At 42.5% G+C, this 17,363-nt stretch overlaps 1 protein-coding gene across 1 annotated transcript; it reads right to left on the bottom strand.

Annotated features, from left to right (window-relative positions):
* Positions 1 to 965: 965 nt before the first annotated feature.
* ARL5B (ADP ribosylation factor like GTPase 5B) lies at positions 966 to 14,810 on the bottom strand. The gene is made up of 6 exons (XM_054991999.1): positions 14,705 to 14,810; positions 10,533 to 10,593; positions 9,012 to 9,159; positions 8,469 to 8,552; positions 7,968 to 8,119; positions 966 to 5,306 (listed from the first exon to the last, which is right to left on the bottom strand). Exons 1-6 carry the CDS (start codon positions 14,748 to 14,750, stop codon positions 5,258 to 5,260), a joined length of 540 nt encoding a protein of 179 aa, XP_054847974.1. The 5' UTR covers positions 14,751 to 14,810; the 3' UTR covers positions 966 to 5,257.
* Between the last annotated feature and the right edge of the window lie 2,553 nt (positions 14,811 to 17,363).

Raw genomic sequence — 17,363 nt, 5'->3', positions numbered from 1 at the left:
GCAAGGACTACTGACTGCACCTGTGCACCACTGGGGGATCGTTCACCCCCACTCACCCACTGCCATAGTCTTAGCGCTGCTGCCTTCTAGGTTTTCTACAGATGAGTTGGGAAAAAATAGTGGAAATTTTCTGGCTATTTTCCCTTAACAGCAGCAGATTTTTATGGACCTTAGAACACTGGATAGCTGTGGGTCCTTCCATCATATAGTTACACCACAGGGAACGGATGGTGACTTTCCTCACACTCCTTTGGACCTCATCAGTGTTCACAGGTCAAAAAAGAGCGAGGGACCTTTATTGCAACATTGCAAGTGGCTGCGGACCAAGCAGAAGAGGGGCCTGAAGAAAGCCTTGCCTTCCAGCCCGCTACTAGTACATTCTGCCAGGGCTGGGTCTTCAGCAGATGCCCACTAGGCCATACCTCCTTGGTATTTTGTGGAAAACTGGTGCCACAGTACTGGCCTTCCTGCAAAATTTCATGCAAACACTAGCAAAAAGTGGGGTTAGAGAGGACAAGTATGTTTTGATGGACACACTGGGAACTCAAAAGCAGTATATGTATATGAAAATATACAAACAAGACACACAGGACAACTTAATATCCCATTATCTGCTGGGAGAGCATCCAAAGTAAATACTTGTCCTGGAAGCATACCTCACACATGGTTGCAGGCAAAATCCCTTCAGTTCATGCCCATGGGTTCCATTATTTTCGTAATGGTCTCCCATCCAAGTACTACGCAGGTTTGGCCCTGCTTAGCTTCTGAAAGCCAACAAGAAAAAGGTGGCCTGGGCTGTCTAGGTCAAGAAACACTTGCATACCTAGTACACTTGAACTGATTGAACAGTTTCCAAGTAATCTTACACACTAGCACTTTCCTAGGCTTGCTTGTCTTAATAAACACTTAAAGAACCACCTCCAAGTGGACGAAGTTGAGCTTTCAAAGTCGCTTTTATTGGAAAGACATCTATGAAATTTCCATGGGTTCCACCACAGAATGTTGTTCCTTCAGTGATATTTGACTATGTATTCTGTTTGCAGCCCCACTAAAACTTCCCCTTTAACAGAGAACTGAGTTTACACAATGCAGAAGAAACTTCGCTCACCTTCAGCACTGGCTTCACTTGCATTAGCAGCAAGGCACATTCTGACTTCCCTTCCATGCACGTTTTGAATTCAAAACATTTTGCCCATCTTTTACTCCTCAGTCACACTCCGTGGCCACAAACAACAAAGCCACAACTAAATACTGTATCTATTAACCTTACTACTTCAGAAAATGGTTTAGTTGAAGTGAAGAGCTATTCCAGTAATGACATCTTGTCTCAGGCACAAGAGGTCTTGTATGGCTGCTCTGCGGGCTAAAAGAAAACTATGGATCAGGGCAGGGAAGGCTCCTTGGATCAAGGGGAAACACCACCACTAGCAGAAAGTATCCACAAGATCCAGCAATTATCTTGGGAAGCTTAACTCTAAGCAGCAAGTTGTTGAAGAGGCAGCACACGAATGTTCTCATGCAGGAACATACTCTGCTCCCAAAACAAGGCAGGGAAAACCAAAACGTGCCCAACTCAGGTTTGACCACACGTTAGGCAAATTTTACATGCCAGGTAAGGACTAAGATTAATGAGCTGGAACAAGCGTACAACAGTTTTGTCCCACATTCTGTATGAATAAAAAAAGTTCAGCTCAAAGTAAAAGCTTCTCAGAGTCTACCATGGCAAGGAATGACAAGATGACGAACCTCTGCAAATTCTATGAGCACATGTAGTCAATGTATCACTCACTACTGTGTCTTTTGACCTAGCAGCAGCTCTCTGGTGCCTCAAGTGTACAATAGCTGGGACACTTCTACTCTGCCATCAAAACACAGCCTTTCCCCAGTGGGCTGGCAACATGTTATTCACATCCACACAGCAAGAATGTCTGTACTGTGAACACAGCTTTGTTAACGCTGGGGGGGGGGTTGACCTCTGTTGGGTTTGATCCAATGAATCCATTTTCCTATGATGGAGCATTTCACCATATGAAGGCTCTGCTCTTAAAGTATAAAAATGGGTCAAGTATAATCCATCAAGTAACAAGCCCTACACGCTTTGGCACAGTCTCATTGTAGACTGCACAGTGTTACCTATGAAGTATAGCGCAAAGTTCAGTATATTAGGTTAATCGGTGCATACAATTGTTCAAACTCATGCCTTCTTTGCAGAATGGGGGAAGAGATGATCACAAGCAGGAGAAGAGTTGCAAGATGCAAAGCAAAAATACCCTCAACGCTAGAAATTCTCCTTACAGCAGCATGGTCTCTGGGTTGCATGGAAGATCATGTCCCAAGTCTGTCAATTTTGTTTGTTATTCAAAGATGGCTGCCAGATATTTGGGCTATAACAGCTGCCCATTGCTACTTCATTTGTCACCCCAATTGTATCATTCTTTTGGAAGACACCAGGCAACAAAGGAAGATTAATGCTTCTGCTTAAAACACTTTGAAACACACTGCTACATTTTCAAACATTTTCATCTGACCAATTCTGACGTACTTCAAAAGGCATTTTTGTCAAGATGGCAAAATGAGAAAATAAGGAGACCAATTTATGAGATTATGAGTAACCATATACGTGTCTGTTAAGGAGAAACACTAATAACTAAGCATAGACTGTTTCCACTTCCACAAGGAAGTGAAGCAGTCTTGCATGATGAAAACTGTGCAACATAAAGAAGCTGGAATGTTGCGACACCACGATCACAAGTGAAAACCAGCTTAAACACAGGCAAGAGATTGTGCAGATAGACTCCCACCCTCCTCCAGAAAAGCTGTTTTGTCACACTGGCCACCTTTCCTCTTTCCCCCCCATCCAACAAGCATCACGTTCATTGTAAATTGTTTTGAAGTTTTGTGTAAGATAAACATTGCTTTGCACAGCCAAGAACTTTAATTCATCCCAACATTTACAATGCAATATAATGCCCATGATTTGGTATAAACGGTGTGTATAAATGGTTAAATGACATGAGCTTAGCCAAAAATGAGCCTTACTTTTCCGATCCCATGGTACAGCAAGAGCTACAGCTTAAACACTGATTTGCCCCAGAGAAAGCAAATGGTAAATTCACAGTACTGCAAAGCTCATGAGCAGAGCCAAAACTCAGAACAGCGGGCAAGGAGAACAGCCTTCTCCAAAAACAGTATTCTTGGGCGATACACTGTACCAGTTATACAAAGAAAACTTCTACAATTGTAAAAATGATGAGTCCTGCTTTAGGAACTACAGTCAAAATTAAGTTGATGACGTATAATTAGATATGCGAACATTCTTAAAAACTCAAAGTGTGTGATTTTTAAGCACAGTTTATATCCAACACTTGTAGCAAGTGGGCTTCAGACACTGTGTGTTTAACTTTACAGTAAGACATGCCTGTGTCCTAGGCTACCAAAGGATTTGATACCACTAGGGAAAAAGATTCACCATCCTAATACATCAGTTTTTATTTCTGAGCAGCCCAGGCTGAGATGTAACTTAGCTATTACCATTCCAATAGTCTAAATGTGACCCCTCCCCATCCCCTTGATAAAATGATTCTCCAACCCAGTATTACCCATAGGCTGCTGCCATATAAAGGAAAGTAATCCATAGTACTAATATAGATTTTCTTCTCTGGATTAGTTATGTTCCAAGAAATGGCTCCCTCACTCAGACAAGAGCTTTGGCCTGATGTCATATAATATAAAATTTATGTTGTAATAAGTCACAGAACAGCCAATATGTGGCTGGCAACTTGCTTTACATTGTTTGGCACTGCAGGAAAATGCTAAATATACATGCTTTCTTATGCAGCATTTGTAAAGCATTTTATACAGCAAGGGCCAAGCCAGTTGTGACCTAGGAGATCTGTCACTGGGTGTTCCTGACCCACCCCCCACTTAAACCAGAGCAGTGCTATAGGGAAGGGAGCCAAAACCTTCCCCATGCCACTTCCTGGGTGCAAATTGCTTCTCAGAAGTTTTCCATAACACTTCGTAGATTGCAGGAGTGCAGGCACAGCATTTTAGTTGTATTCTCTTACTCCCACAGCCAAGCAAGACTTCAGGATTTCTTCCCCATACCTTGCACAGGGATCTAGTTACATTCAAGTACGTCACATTTAGTTTGATTCCATGTACCAGACTAGCATTGCCTTAAGACAGGAAGCCAACCAGTGTTATGACATGCATTTTACAGCCCTGTGGTACAGCCATATGGGCACACTGCTATTGAAAAGTTGCACTTATTTTTGCTACAAAAATAAGGCATTGTTGCCTATGATCTGTAGAAGGAGTACAATCTATCTGGAAAAAAGTATCAAAATCCACCTACCTTTCTATAGTGTCGGACCAATCATGTTGGGAAATACACTTATTTTTCAATAATAGTTTTGCCCTGGTTTTTTCCTCAGACAGACTCCTACGTAGGAGTTATTCAGAATCAGGTTGCAGAACCCAATTACTTTGCAATACAGTAGCAGAACAAGTTTGGCTTTTACTACTGAGTTCTCATACGATGTTCTTGGAGATCCCTATGTGTACCCCACTGTTCTCACGGAGTATACATACCTATAAATTTGCACTGTTAAAACACAGTGCAGTCATATTAGTTTTTCCAACCCACATGCAGCATATTCAGTGTTTTTGTACAAAACTTTTTAGGTAAACTTCAATGTATAAAACATTTAGCAGTTGAACAAAGTTTTTAAAAGTATATATGTTCTCCAAGGCAGAAGTGACAATGACATATAAACAAACAAGCAAAGACTATAAATAAATAATTGTTACAAAGTTATACAGAACTTCTGTAGTGTGTTATCAGCATTTGAATTCAACCTGGAAACAGGCTGGTTTTAATCCCCACCCCTGGGATTGTTAAAGCTTTCATTGCAGCACACACAAAAACGAAAACCAGCCCATTTTACAGAGGCTGTTATTTTAAGTTGCAAGAGTGAAGGCTTTTGTCAATGGCCACTTTTGTTAAAAAGGCAGTCATTTAGCTTATGGAGGCAGGAGAACTGGGAATTCCATTTGTTCATCCATCCAAAATTAGTGCATTTTTAAAAACATTAAAAAATACTTTTACGTTTAAGTTCAGCTGCACTTGATTCAAGTGTTGCTTGTCAGAGGTTTCAGACGTTTTAAGTTAAATGTGTAGCTACATCAGCAGCCTAGTGTACCACAAAGGAGTTTTTTGTCCGCAGCGCAAGTGTAACTTTCTCGCCAGAATAAGTTATCTTACTCCAATTCGGGAAGTCATCCATTCTAGACCTTGACACAATCTGAAATGGGGGGGGGGGTCGGGACGTGGGGGGAAAGAAAAAACACAAATAAAACAAACAGTATATGATATAAAGTTAACAAAAGAACTTCATTGACCTGTTCCCTCTCAATTTATCTTAAAAATAAGTACTTTAAAAAAATGCCACAGCAAAGTTTGCTCTAAATTTTGGATTGCTGTTTTACCCGATTGCTGGAAGCCACATCAAGAACATTTTTGAGCTTGTAGGACACAGGCATTTTAAATAAGGGATATAGTGCATTGCCAAAGACAAACTTTTCCCAATTTTTTTTTTTAAACCTGCACCCAACACACAGTCATACGCTTCAGTTGGCAAAAAAGAAAATCTAGACTAAAAGTCTTCCTGAAAGTGTATGGGATTTCTATTAGAGTAGAATATGGATTAAAGAAGCCATCGAAATATTGTTGTTAAGTAAGAAAGAGAAGTAGGACAGCATATACTTATGCCTCATATTAAAAAAAAATACTAACTCTTCCATAAGCTTAAATCAGAGATGTTCTGGAGAGAAAGATTTCAAATCATTTTACTCTAACTTTCATAGAACACAAAATGTATGATAACACTACATTGTCACAGCACAATACATTTAAGACTTCCTAACTGTTCAGGGCAGGCAAGATCAGCAGAAAGCTGTCTAGACAGCCTAACATGTACTCTAGTTTTAAGAAACTCAGGGTTTTTTCTACAAAAGAGGCAAAGAGCCTGTAAGAATTTGAGATCCCTCGTTCTTCTCCTCCATCTCTCGTATGTGGCACTGGGGCAACTCACAAGAATGAGTCTACATTTTCTAGATAGCAAGATAAAAAATATCCCTAAGGGAATATCTCAGTTGTGTATTTAACATGCTTCGGCTATGACTCAACCGGAAAACAAGAACCTCCAGCCCAACTCCCTGGTGTTGACACTGTTACCAGTTTCAACTTTGCTGCAACCAACCTATCAGCAAAGTAACATAAACAAGCACAGGGTACCTGTCAAACCACTCAGACCTGATATACACAGGATCTGCCCTCACAGACCCCAACCTTAACACAAATCAACATCTTTAGGGCACAGAAATGTATTCTTAATGTTCTTATATGTAAATTGACCATAACTAAAGGATACGTCCGATGTACGTACAGAGCTGTTACTGACCACTGTGACCAGATACTGAAATATGAACTCTGAAGTTCACTCCAGCACTGTTTACACAAGGAGTTCTCTCAGGAATATTATCTTAACACACTGATTTCCATGTACACGAATAAAGATTTCAAATCGGACATAGTACTTTGCTAGGCAAGCTTGTGCCCAACCAGCCTCTTCACTTGGGGTGGGGTGGGGTGTAAAAAGGGACAAGTTCCATCAAGACTCCCCACATTCCATTACGTAATCATCTCTCCCAGCACGAAGGAAGTTAATCAACAACTTTGATCATGGTGGGCATAGAAAACCCTTGTCTCCTAACTTTCGCCTCTCTGTGGAAGCATCCAAACTGGAATTACATTCATGAGTAGAGGTGTGCACAGACTGGAAAACACACCAAAATGTCACATGGACCGGGTTGGTTCAGTGTTTGCAAACCGGCAGGTCATCGGATGCCCATTTTCCATGGACCCCACGATTTTTCGGCTGGTCTGTTGGTCCATCATCTGTGAATCCAGACATTAGGGGATTTAAAGCGCTCCTGGTATCGTTGGCAAGCATCGCTGGGAGCTCTTTAACGTTTAAATCCTCCCCCTTGCTCCAGCTGACTGGTGGTCCCACCAGTTAGGGGGAGCAAGGGGGGGGGTTAAAGCACTCCTGGCATCGCTAACAAGCAGCTCTGGGGGTGCTTTAACGTTTAAATCCTCCCCCTTAACATTTAAATGCTCCACCTGACTGGCAGAACTACCAGTCAGGTGGTGCAAAGTGGGGTTAAAGCGCTCCCTGAGTCACTGGCAAGAGGCACCGGGAGGGTGTTAATGTTTAAATCCCCCCTCCTTGCTCCAGCAGACTGGCAGGCATGGATCCACGAACCAGTTCTCAAACTGGCGCAGGTCCGTGAAAAGTTCATGGTCCACGAAATGCGACGGACCATAGCTCGATGGCCCGTGGGTTTTTCTGTCTGTGCCCACTTCTATTCACGAGTACTCTCCCAATCATAAGCAGCCTCGTGAATTTAAGATTATTATGCTCTTGCATAACTTCATATCAGAAAGAACAGACACTTCACTGGGGAAGCTCATTTCAGCTGAAACATTCAAAGAGGCTTCATGTTTATAAACCTTGGAGACAGTACCACAATAGGAGTTCCAGCAAGAGGGAAGGAAGAGGCAGAACGCAAAGATGAGGAGATCACTAGGGAATCCTAGAGCTAGTGGGGCCAAAATTACCAGCAAGGAAACTGAGAACTGTAGAAGAGAGCACCTCTCTCCCTGCACAATCTGGCCAGATTTTAGATGAGGGAAAATTAGGTGATATTCAGAAGATGGGAAGAAAATCTAGAATTGTGACTACAATAAAGCAAGTAGCACTTTCAACGTAGAATCAGTATTCTATATCAGAACAGCTGACGTCAGCAATGCAATTGTGAGATCAGGAAGCATGAACTTTACTGAACAACATCGTTTTGCAGTTTCTAGTAAAAACGGCAGTCTCTTATTAGTAAATACCTACCCTTCTCCTGTTAAAGCACAACAGGACTGAATGTGCCATGGGTGATCTTTTATGGAACTAAGGGTGAGGTACTTAGAAATTTCAGCAGCTGACATACAACCTTTCATATCCTGCTTGTTTGCAAAGATGAGAACAGCAGCTTTCCGCAAATCCTGACAGCAAAGGAAAAAATGTGTAGAAAGCTCGTGTTACTAAAGTCTTGATGCGAGAATAATGCCGTATTTTCAGGCTGGTTCAGATATAATATTTGCCAGTTGCCAAACTATGGACTGTATGTTCCCTCCTCCCTCTCCCCTTTCCAGAGCATCACATGCCTTAACTGTATTTTAACATTGTCATGAACAAAGCTAACCAACAGTCCTGCTTAAACAAAAGTAAAGACCAAAATATGTTCAGATGTGCCGGTATGATTTGATCATAGAATCTGGAAGAAAACTGGCTTGAGCCACGGCTCAATTTATGGGGTTTACAAGGCAACCTACAATCCTAAATAAAAAGTACCTCATGAGCTAACATCCTGTAGAGTTCTTCTTTTGTGATAGACAATCTCTCTCTATCGATGCTGTCAACAACAAGGATAATAAACTGTGGAGAGAGAGAAGATTAGAATGTTAGAAAAGCAGCTAAACACGTGTTTCCAAGTATGCAGAGCCTCAGCAAATGGAACAATGGAACAAATATGTTAAACAAAATGCCTGTGTGAAGCACTTGAAATTCCTATTCATAACTGTGGCAGTAGAGAGCAAAAAACCAAAAACCATGCACAGTGCAGAGCAGACAGCATGAACAGTCCAGTCCAGATCCAGTCTGTTTTTCTACAAGCTGTTAGAAACAGCTTAGATTAAAAAAATCTAAGTCATCAAAGTTTACTGGAAAAGTCAACATCAATAAGCTTATTCTTTAGTAGGACATGAAGTCACTTGTAAGGCCTAAAATGTCTTTGAGAGACTTAAAACACAGCAATGTAGCAGATCCCTCATGCCACTGCTAACGCAACTAATCTCTTGAAGTGTGATTAGTTTAGGAATGAGCAAGTAAACATACCTCTGTGTTTGAATAATAGGTATTCCAGGATGATCGCAAAGACTCCTGTCCGCCAATATCCCACATGAGAAAATGTGTGTTTTTCACTACTATTTCTTCAACATTACTTCCTATAGTTGGAGAAGTGTGAACCACCTCATTCATTAGGCTAAAGAGAAGAAAAGAGGGGGAAAACTACATGTAAGGTAACCTTTCTACAGAAATACATTATCACAGAATAATTTCCCCCTTCTGAGTTGAAGTAAACAAAGCTCAACACACACACACACACAAACATTTTGTGTGTAGAGCTTTGTTGTTTAGAATGAGAATTGTCAAGAATGAAAGTTTCATTAAAAATAAGCCTGTCCTTTGGACTAATTTTTTCTGCATGACTGTTTATGCAGGCACACAAATGTATGGGACAAGATCTGCTGCTTATGCGGCAATACAGCAGACATCAGTGAGATTGCAGCCACTCGAAAAGTATAGCCGAGATCAGAAATTGATCTCAGCTCATTAAATTTATAGCCCTAAATTCTGTCCAAGTGGAAGACTACCCATGTACACAATTGTATAGAGGAATTTATATTGTTTATTGTTTATATTCAGAGTTTTTTTTCTGGGAGGGAAAAGAGGTGGTGGAACTCAGTGGGTTGCCCTCAGTGAAAATGGTCACATGGGTGGTGGCCCCGCCCCCTGATCTCCAGACAGAGGGGAGTTTAGCTTGCCCTCTGCGCCACTGTAGTAGCGCGGAGGGCAATCTAAACTCCCCTCTGTCTGGAGATCAGGGGGCGGGGCCACCACCCATGTGACCATTTTCAAGAGGTTCTGGAACTCCGTTCCCCCGCATTCCAGCTGAAAAAAAGCCCTGATTATATTAGAGGATTAGCTGATTGCATGGCCATAAAATACTATAACACAAAACCACCTATGAACAAGAGATAAGATACCATATTTTTTTTATTCAAACACTTTTGTTTCTTCCTGTAAAGAGAGAGACTTTTAAAAAATTTACTATCAGGCCAGTTCCTTAATTACTCATCTACAGCTTTTATAACCAGAGCATCCAACAGTTTCAAAAAACACCAGAAAATGATGAAATTATATTCTCAAGGACATGTGTGATCCTAGGTGATGCTGGATAGGTCATCAAGAAAATTTTACTCTTCTACGGATAATGATAGCCATTAGCAACAGGAATTAATGACGAAGTCTTTTCGTTCATGAACAAATCATATTTACCCTGCATCTGACATACTCAAGAGTTTAATTACAAAATCACTACAATAACTGTCTTCTTAGAAAAGAATTTAGGCAGGGAACAAAGAGGGCAGAGAAGAAAAAAGTAAGACAGCACAACTGTAAGTTCTTTGGACATGCTTAAGATTGGGGGAAAGTTCAGGCTTCAAAGTTATTAGGGTACATAACATTCAGGGTGTGCCATCTTTATTCTCATCATACTTTTAATCCCTGCACACCAAACTAAGTTGTGACTGATGAGCTTCAGATCTGAAGCTGATATCTGGTTCATATACTTACAATTGATACAGAATGGTGGTCTTTCCAGCATTGTCAAGTCCCACAATGATCACTTTGTGTTCTGCAATACATAAAAGCAAACATTTCTGAGCAGCTTTAAATTTAAGGTCATTCCACACGTGTCAGTTACCTACAGTTTCTCTACGAAGTTATATCCTACATTTTATAGCCTCAACAGAACTGCACCCTTCTAAGCCCACTGACATCAATTGACTCAGAATTATAACTGTTTAGGACGGCACTTTTAGTGGAGCAACTTGACCAGCAGGTATCTTATAGAAAGACAGCCATGAAAATATCGATCTGCTAGGCAAGGCATCTTCTTCTATTCATCCTCCCAACTTCTGCAAAGTTGATCTTAGTCCACCACAGATTTATTATTTCCATGTTATCTGCATAAAATTGAGCTTCTCTCCCTCTTTAATATTCTAAATCTGTTTTTAAAAATTTATATCAGTGCAGCCTCCTCACTGCAGATGCTTATTAGTGCTATTTTCTGTGTTGGATTTTTTTAAAATAGCCAGATATTTCTTATATAGCCTTTTACTATCAATCGAGGGGACTGAGAAAAGGCTAACCAAACTATTCACTTACTCAAAGCCAATCTTTTCACTACTATAAAACAATTATAAAAGAGATATGGAGAGGCTGATTCTCTTACAGCCAATTATGGAAAACAATGGTGGCAGCTCCAAGCGAGAACTCTTACATGGAATACAACTATTGAAAGACGCTCCTGCACCAGGATAACATATTTGTGGCTAGCAGTCAGTATCAAGTTCTGCACACTACCAGCAAGCTATGTGATGAGCATGTCTAGCATGGCAACTATTGCCCAGAGCTGCTGCCACACGAAGGTATTTCCAGCAGCTTTCATTCAGGAATCTAAAACAGGAATCTGCGTCAAGATATTCATTAAAATAATGTCTGCCTGGATGGAGTCTTTGTGCAGTAGCTTCAAGGCAGCAGAATCATTTATCATGTTTCATGAAAGGTTAACAGATACTCCATTAAGAATGGAATGCCTCTAGACAGCTTTGCACGGCAGTGCTCTGTTTTGCATCCCCTCACCCCCGCGTAGAGCTGAGGGACTACATGAGAATGGCTGAAGGGCCTCCTTATTCCTGCATCTAATATACCATTTCAGTTCCAAGCATAAAGAATGCCTACTGGCAAGATTGGCTCTATATACATAAGCTAAGGGCCAAAAGTCATGCTGGCTTTTAAATGGGTCCCTCTAGCTGTCCCTTTAACACAAGCGATTTGTAGCAATTATCAGGTAATGTTATTTAGCTCTATGCCACGAAAAGCTTCAAGGGCAGATTTCTGCATATTAAAAAGGTAAAAGGTAGTTCCCTGTGCAAGCACTGAGCCGTTACTGACCCATTGGGGGACGTCGCATCATGATGTTTTCTTGGCAGACTTTGTACAGGGTGGTTTGCCTTTGCCTTCCCCAGTCATCTACACTTTACCCCCAGGAAACTGGGTACTCATTTTACCGACCTCGGAAGGATGGAAGGCTGAGTCAACCTTGAGCCGGCTATCTGAACCCAGCTTCCGCCAGGATTGAACTCAGGTCGTGAGCAGAGGTTGGGATGCACTGCAGTACAGCCGCTTACCACTCTGCACCATGGGGCTCTTAACTTCTGCATATTAAACCTCTATAAAAACGGACAAGACATCTTTTTCTTGACTAGTTGGCAACTTTAACTGGGATCAAGGTGAAAGGGAGGGCTAACCCATTTCCCTGATATTGCTTCACAGATAGCAGCTAAAAAAGAGGTAAGGTTGCCTACTGGTCAGGGGGAAAAGTTTCCTGTCCCTTTAACAGAAGTACGATATGCAGAAATCCTCTGTTAAAGTTTTTCATGGCTTGGAGCTAAATAACATTACCTGATGATTGCTGCAGGAACCATTTTAAAAGCTGGTGACCTTAGGAATAGAATTTCCAGTAGCACCAATAGGGAAAAAACAAGCACAACACAGGGGCCTGGGTCCCCACACCTCCTACTGCTTCTGCATGATAAAATGATTCAGGTGCTGGACTAGTATATGGGAGATCCAAGTTCAAGTCCCCACTGCCCGTGAAGCTCAATGGGTGGCCTTGGGTCAGTCACTCTCTCTCAGCCTAACGTACCTCAAAGGACTCAGGTAAGGAAAAAATGGAAAAATAAAGATCCATCCTGCCCTAAGCTAACTAAATGACTAGGAGCTCAGAGATGTCAGTTTCTATTAGGAACATGAGAAAAGCTTAATCCTTCACTGCCCAGAGCCACAATCATCGCTGAAATAGTTGCCTTCCTCTCACCCTTGTTCATCATTACTGTTAAAGTGCAGGTGGTGAGACCAATGGCAGATATCCCACACGAACATGCATCTTGGCCACAAGTTATTTTAGAATAGCCATTTACAGCATGTTTTGGAAAAGACGGATGTATCTGTTCCACCGGCCTAACTCTGATAGCAACATAAAAACATAGGAGCACTCATACTGAACACTGCACACACCAGCAGCAAGCAACCTCCTTTGCTTTTTGAACTCTATCTTTGTTTTGTGAATGCCAATGCTGTGTTTTTATAGCTGCCTGGATAATGAGTATTTTCACATACAGATGACCCGCAAAACTTACATGAGGGAAATCCCATCCTTCCACACCTGCTTGGTCGTTCATTTGTCAGCCAGCCAGCCAGCCATGCCTCTGCCCCCACCTGCCCATTTCGCAGGGCAGCTGTGAACATGAGGGAGGACCTGTTCCTGCTCCCCCTCCCCTGCTTGCAGTGCCTCCGGCTGCCTAACTCATGTGGTGGCAAGGGGCAGTGGCTCCCACTCTTTCTTGCCTGCCAGTAGTGCTGGTGAGGGAGGGCAGTGGCTCTTGCTCCTCCTCACCCACCTGGCACATTCAGCAGCAGGCAGATGCTCCTCCTTTTTTCAAAATGGTGGCTGGAATCTTGAGATGCAGCCACAAGTCTCACTGGGCTAAACACTCTCTCTGTTAGCCTAACCTACCTTACAGGGCCGTTGTGATGATAAAACGTAAGGGCAGGGTAAAAAAGTAGCAGATAGATTGCTTGGATGGCATACATGGTTCTCAGCTCAAAACACGGATTCCCCCAATGTTCAGCTAGCATACACAGATCTCCCTCTCCCCATTTTAACCTCACAACAATCTTGAAGGGTAATGGAATAGCCCTGCAATGTACTGCGCCCAAAACAGAAAGGAATAATCAACAAAACTTTTATTCCAATGCAAGATTTCATAGACTAGAGCTCATCTCTTTAGATGTATTTTATTTGTTTCATTTATAACCCACCTTCCCCCGCACCCCCAATGGGAACCCAAAGCAGCTTACATGATTCTCCACTTCTCCATTTCATCCTCACAACAACCCTGTGAGGTGTGTGACTGGCCCAGCAAGCTTCCAGGGCAGAGTGCGGATTTGAACCTGGGTCTCCCAGATCCTAGTACAACATGCTAGCTATTACATCACACTGGCAGATGCACTGAGTGGATCTTCACTATACAGATAGCAACATCTACACTGTGAGGATTTACGGACTGAATGAACCAGGGCTTACATAGCAAGGATCCACTCACTGTACCTGTAATAAAAAACATCTTCTGCACAGAGCCACGAGACTCCTTTTTTGTTGTTTTAAGGCAAGTTATGAGGAGCACACATGCAACCAGCCTATTTGTGTCGCCAAGTACCTTCCATCAGGATTTGAGTCTAGTGGCACCACGGAGACCAACAAGATTTTTAGTGTATAAACTTTCTAGAATCAACCCACTTTTCTTCAGATAAATCAAGATATCTTCGGATACCTGAAGAAGGGAGCCTGGACTCTTGAAAGCTCATACCCTAGAGATCTAGCTGGTCGGTAAGGCGCCACTGGACTCAAATCCTACTGCAGATCAACATGGCTACCCACCTGAAACTACCTTCCACCCGCGATTCTCTTTCCCTGTCCCAAGCCCAAACCTCCTAACTCAAGAGCCCCCTAATTTACTCCAGGTCCTTCCCGATGGCCACGTCGCTCCCTCCCCGCCGCCCTCTGTGTCCACAAAGAACTCAAGCCCCGTGGAGACGGTTCCAGCCCTTTCCACAGCTTCCCTCTCCCTCCAGCCCATCTCCTCCGCGGATATCCCGCCGGCCGCTGTACTTCTACTCACCCTGATTACTGAACAGGCTCCAGAGCTTGGCAAAGATCAGCCCCATCCCGAGCCTGAGGCGGAGCGGCGGCGCCGAGCTCTACCACTGAAGGAAGACCTTCCTTTCTTTCCCAGCCTTTGTGGCGGGAGGGACCGAAACCGGCCCGGCTCCGCCTCCTCCTTTCCGCCACACTGGCCGTCACCGCAGCCCTGCCCATCCTTCCCGCTCACGGCTGCCTGTACGTCACCACGTCCGCACGCCGGACGCACGCTTCTGCCTGGAGGTGACGCATCGCGTGACGCAAGGCCGAAACCTCGACCGGGACTTAGAGATACAGGATGAGGCTTGCTGCAAAGTGTTCACTTCAGGTTCCTACATGATATCGCATGCCGGAACTGAGGGGAGTCGCGGTGCTTCTTATGCTCTGTACCTTCCATGGGAAACCGGAAGCGATCAGTCCCTTGGATCAGTCCCTTGTAGTAAGCCCTTTTAGTCGGGGAGGGACGAGGGCAAGGTTGGGCGATTAGTGTCATGGGGGATGAGGGGTGATCTCTCGACAGGGGCGCAGCTGCTCTTCTCCGGTTTTGAATGTTGCCTTTTAGAGGAAAAAGGAGGCTGAAAAAAGGTGATTTGCAAACTTGTGATATGCAAATACTCTGCTCTTGGTAGTGTTTTCATTATGCCTAGGTATATATGGATTTGACAGCAGAGTATATATTTTTCATGCACTGAGTGAATAGTATAATAATAATAGTAAAAAGACAGTAACGTAATTCCTGTTATTTTTTAAAAAATTAAGATTAATCAAAATATCACAGGAGAGTAAGCATGTTCTTCGGATTTGTTCATCTGGAAGTTCAGTATTCCCAAAATATAATCAAACAAAACTATCCAGCATCATGAATTCTGGGGAATTCAAAAGCTTGCTCGCTAATTTGTAATATTTTGGATGGGCTTTAACAAAAACTAATTACACTCCTTTTTAAAGAATGTTCCTGTGGACCAACACAGCTACACTGCAGCTTGTCATCTCATCAATAGACCATAAACCTAGAAAAAGACCTGTCCTGTTTGAGTTAGGCTATGTTCAGCCACTGCTGATTTTTCAGGATGGCCAAGTCTGCAGTGTCTTTCATGTTCTTTTATTCTTGTCTAGATGCTACGCTTTGTGGTCCTGATGTAAACTTGTCCACAGCTGCAGGGTATACGGTATACTCCTGCAGAGGTGAGGGGGTCTCTACTGTCTTTTGCTGAACATCTGTTGCATCTGTTGTATTTTTCTGGTGGGTCTGAATACTGTTTGTAAGCTGTACTTTTTCATAAGCGTTCCCATCTGATCAGTGATTCCTTTGATATATGGCAAAAACACTTTGTGTAAGTATCGATCACATGGATCGGTACTTACACAAAAACTCCAATCACCACCCTCGACAGAAAAGAGGCATAATAAAAACATTAGTAGACCGTGCAAGACGGATATGTGAACCACACTTTCTCAATGAGGAAATTAATAATCTAAACCACGCACTTCAAGCAAATGGCTACTCCAGAAATGAAATCAGAAGAGCGAATAAACCAAGGATAAACCAAACAATTAAGGAAAAACAGTCTCCCACAGGAAAAGTGTTTTTGCCATATATCAAAGGAATCACTGATCAGATGGGAAAGCTTATGAAAAAGCACAGCTTACAAATGGTATTCAGACCCACCAGAAAAATACAACAGATGCTATGTTCAGCAAAAGACAGTAGAGACCACCTTACCTCTGCAGGAGTATACCGTATACCCTGCAGCTGTGGACAAGTTTACATCGGGACCACAAAGCGTAGCATCCAGACAAGAATAAAGAACATGAAAGACACTGCATGCAGACTTGGCCATCCTGAAAAATCAGCAGTGGCTGAACATAGCCTAACTCAAACAGGACACAGTAACCTATTCCAGGACACTAAAATACTTGATAACACTTCCAACTACTTTGTCAGACTGTACAGGGAAGCCATTGAAATTCTCAAGCATAAGCACAATTTCAACAGGAAAGAAGAGACTTTAAGAATGAATAGATCATGGTTTCCAGTCCTGAAAAACACCAGGCTAACAAAACACTCTATACCCAACAATAGCCCTGCAGAGAAGATTAGCACATCAAGCACCAATCCATATGCAAAAGAACCTCCTCAGGATACAGTGAAGCCTCCCTCCATTAGCATTCCACACCCTGGGAAACTCTTACAGGATGACCCCAACCCTCCTGAGTAGATATAAATGACCTGCCAACATCTTTTCTACACTGTGACACTGAGAGATCTCTGTCTTTTGGTGCTACACCTTTGAAGATGCCAGCCACAGCTGCTGGTGAAACATCAGGAACTACAATGCCAAGACCACGGCTGTACAGCCCGGAAAATCCACAACAACCATTGTTCAAATTTAGTTTGGAACTGCCAGTAAGAACTATGATGGCATTGGCTCTATAGTATATAGTTTTTCGCCAAAGAGATTGAGCAGTTCTGCTTTGCACTTTTAGAGAATTATGGCCAAAGATATTCAGTTGTTTAAGAAGTCCAGATTGTCTAATCTAGACTGAAGTTGCAATTCTGTGCACATTTATAGAAAAGTAAATTCCATAGAAAACAGTGAGATTTTGTTGCTAATAAACATGCATGTGATCAACACAGA

The sequence above is a fragment of the Eublepharis macularius genome, chromosome 11, assembly GCF_028583425.1.
Source record: "Eublepharis macularius isolate TG4126 chromosome 11, MPM_Emac_v1.0, whole genome shotgun sequence".
NCBI classification, from domain to species: domain Eukaryota; kingdom Metazoa; phylum Chordata; class Lepidosauria; order Squamata; family Eublepharidae; genus Eublepharis; species Eublepharis macularius.
The sequence above is the reverse complement of the archived record's forward strand: the minus strand, read 5'-3'. Positions and strand labels throughout refer to the sequence as shown.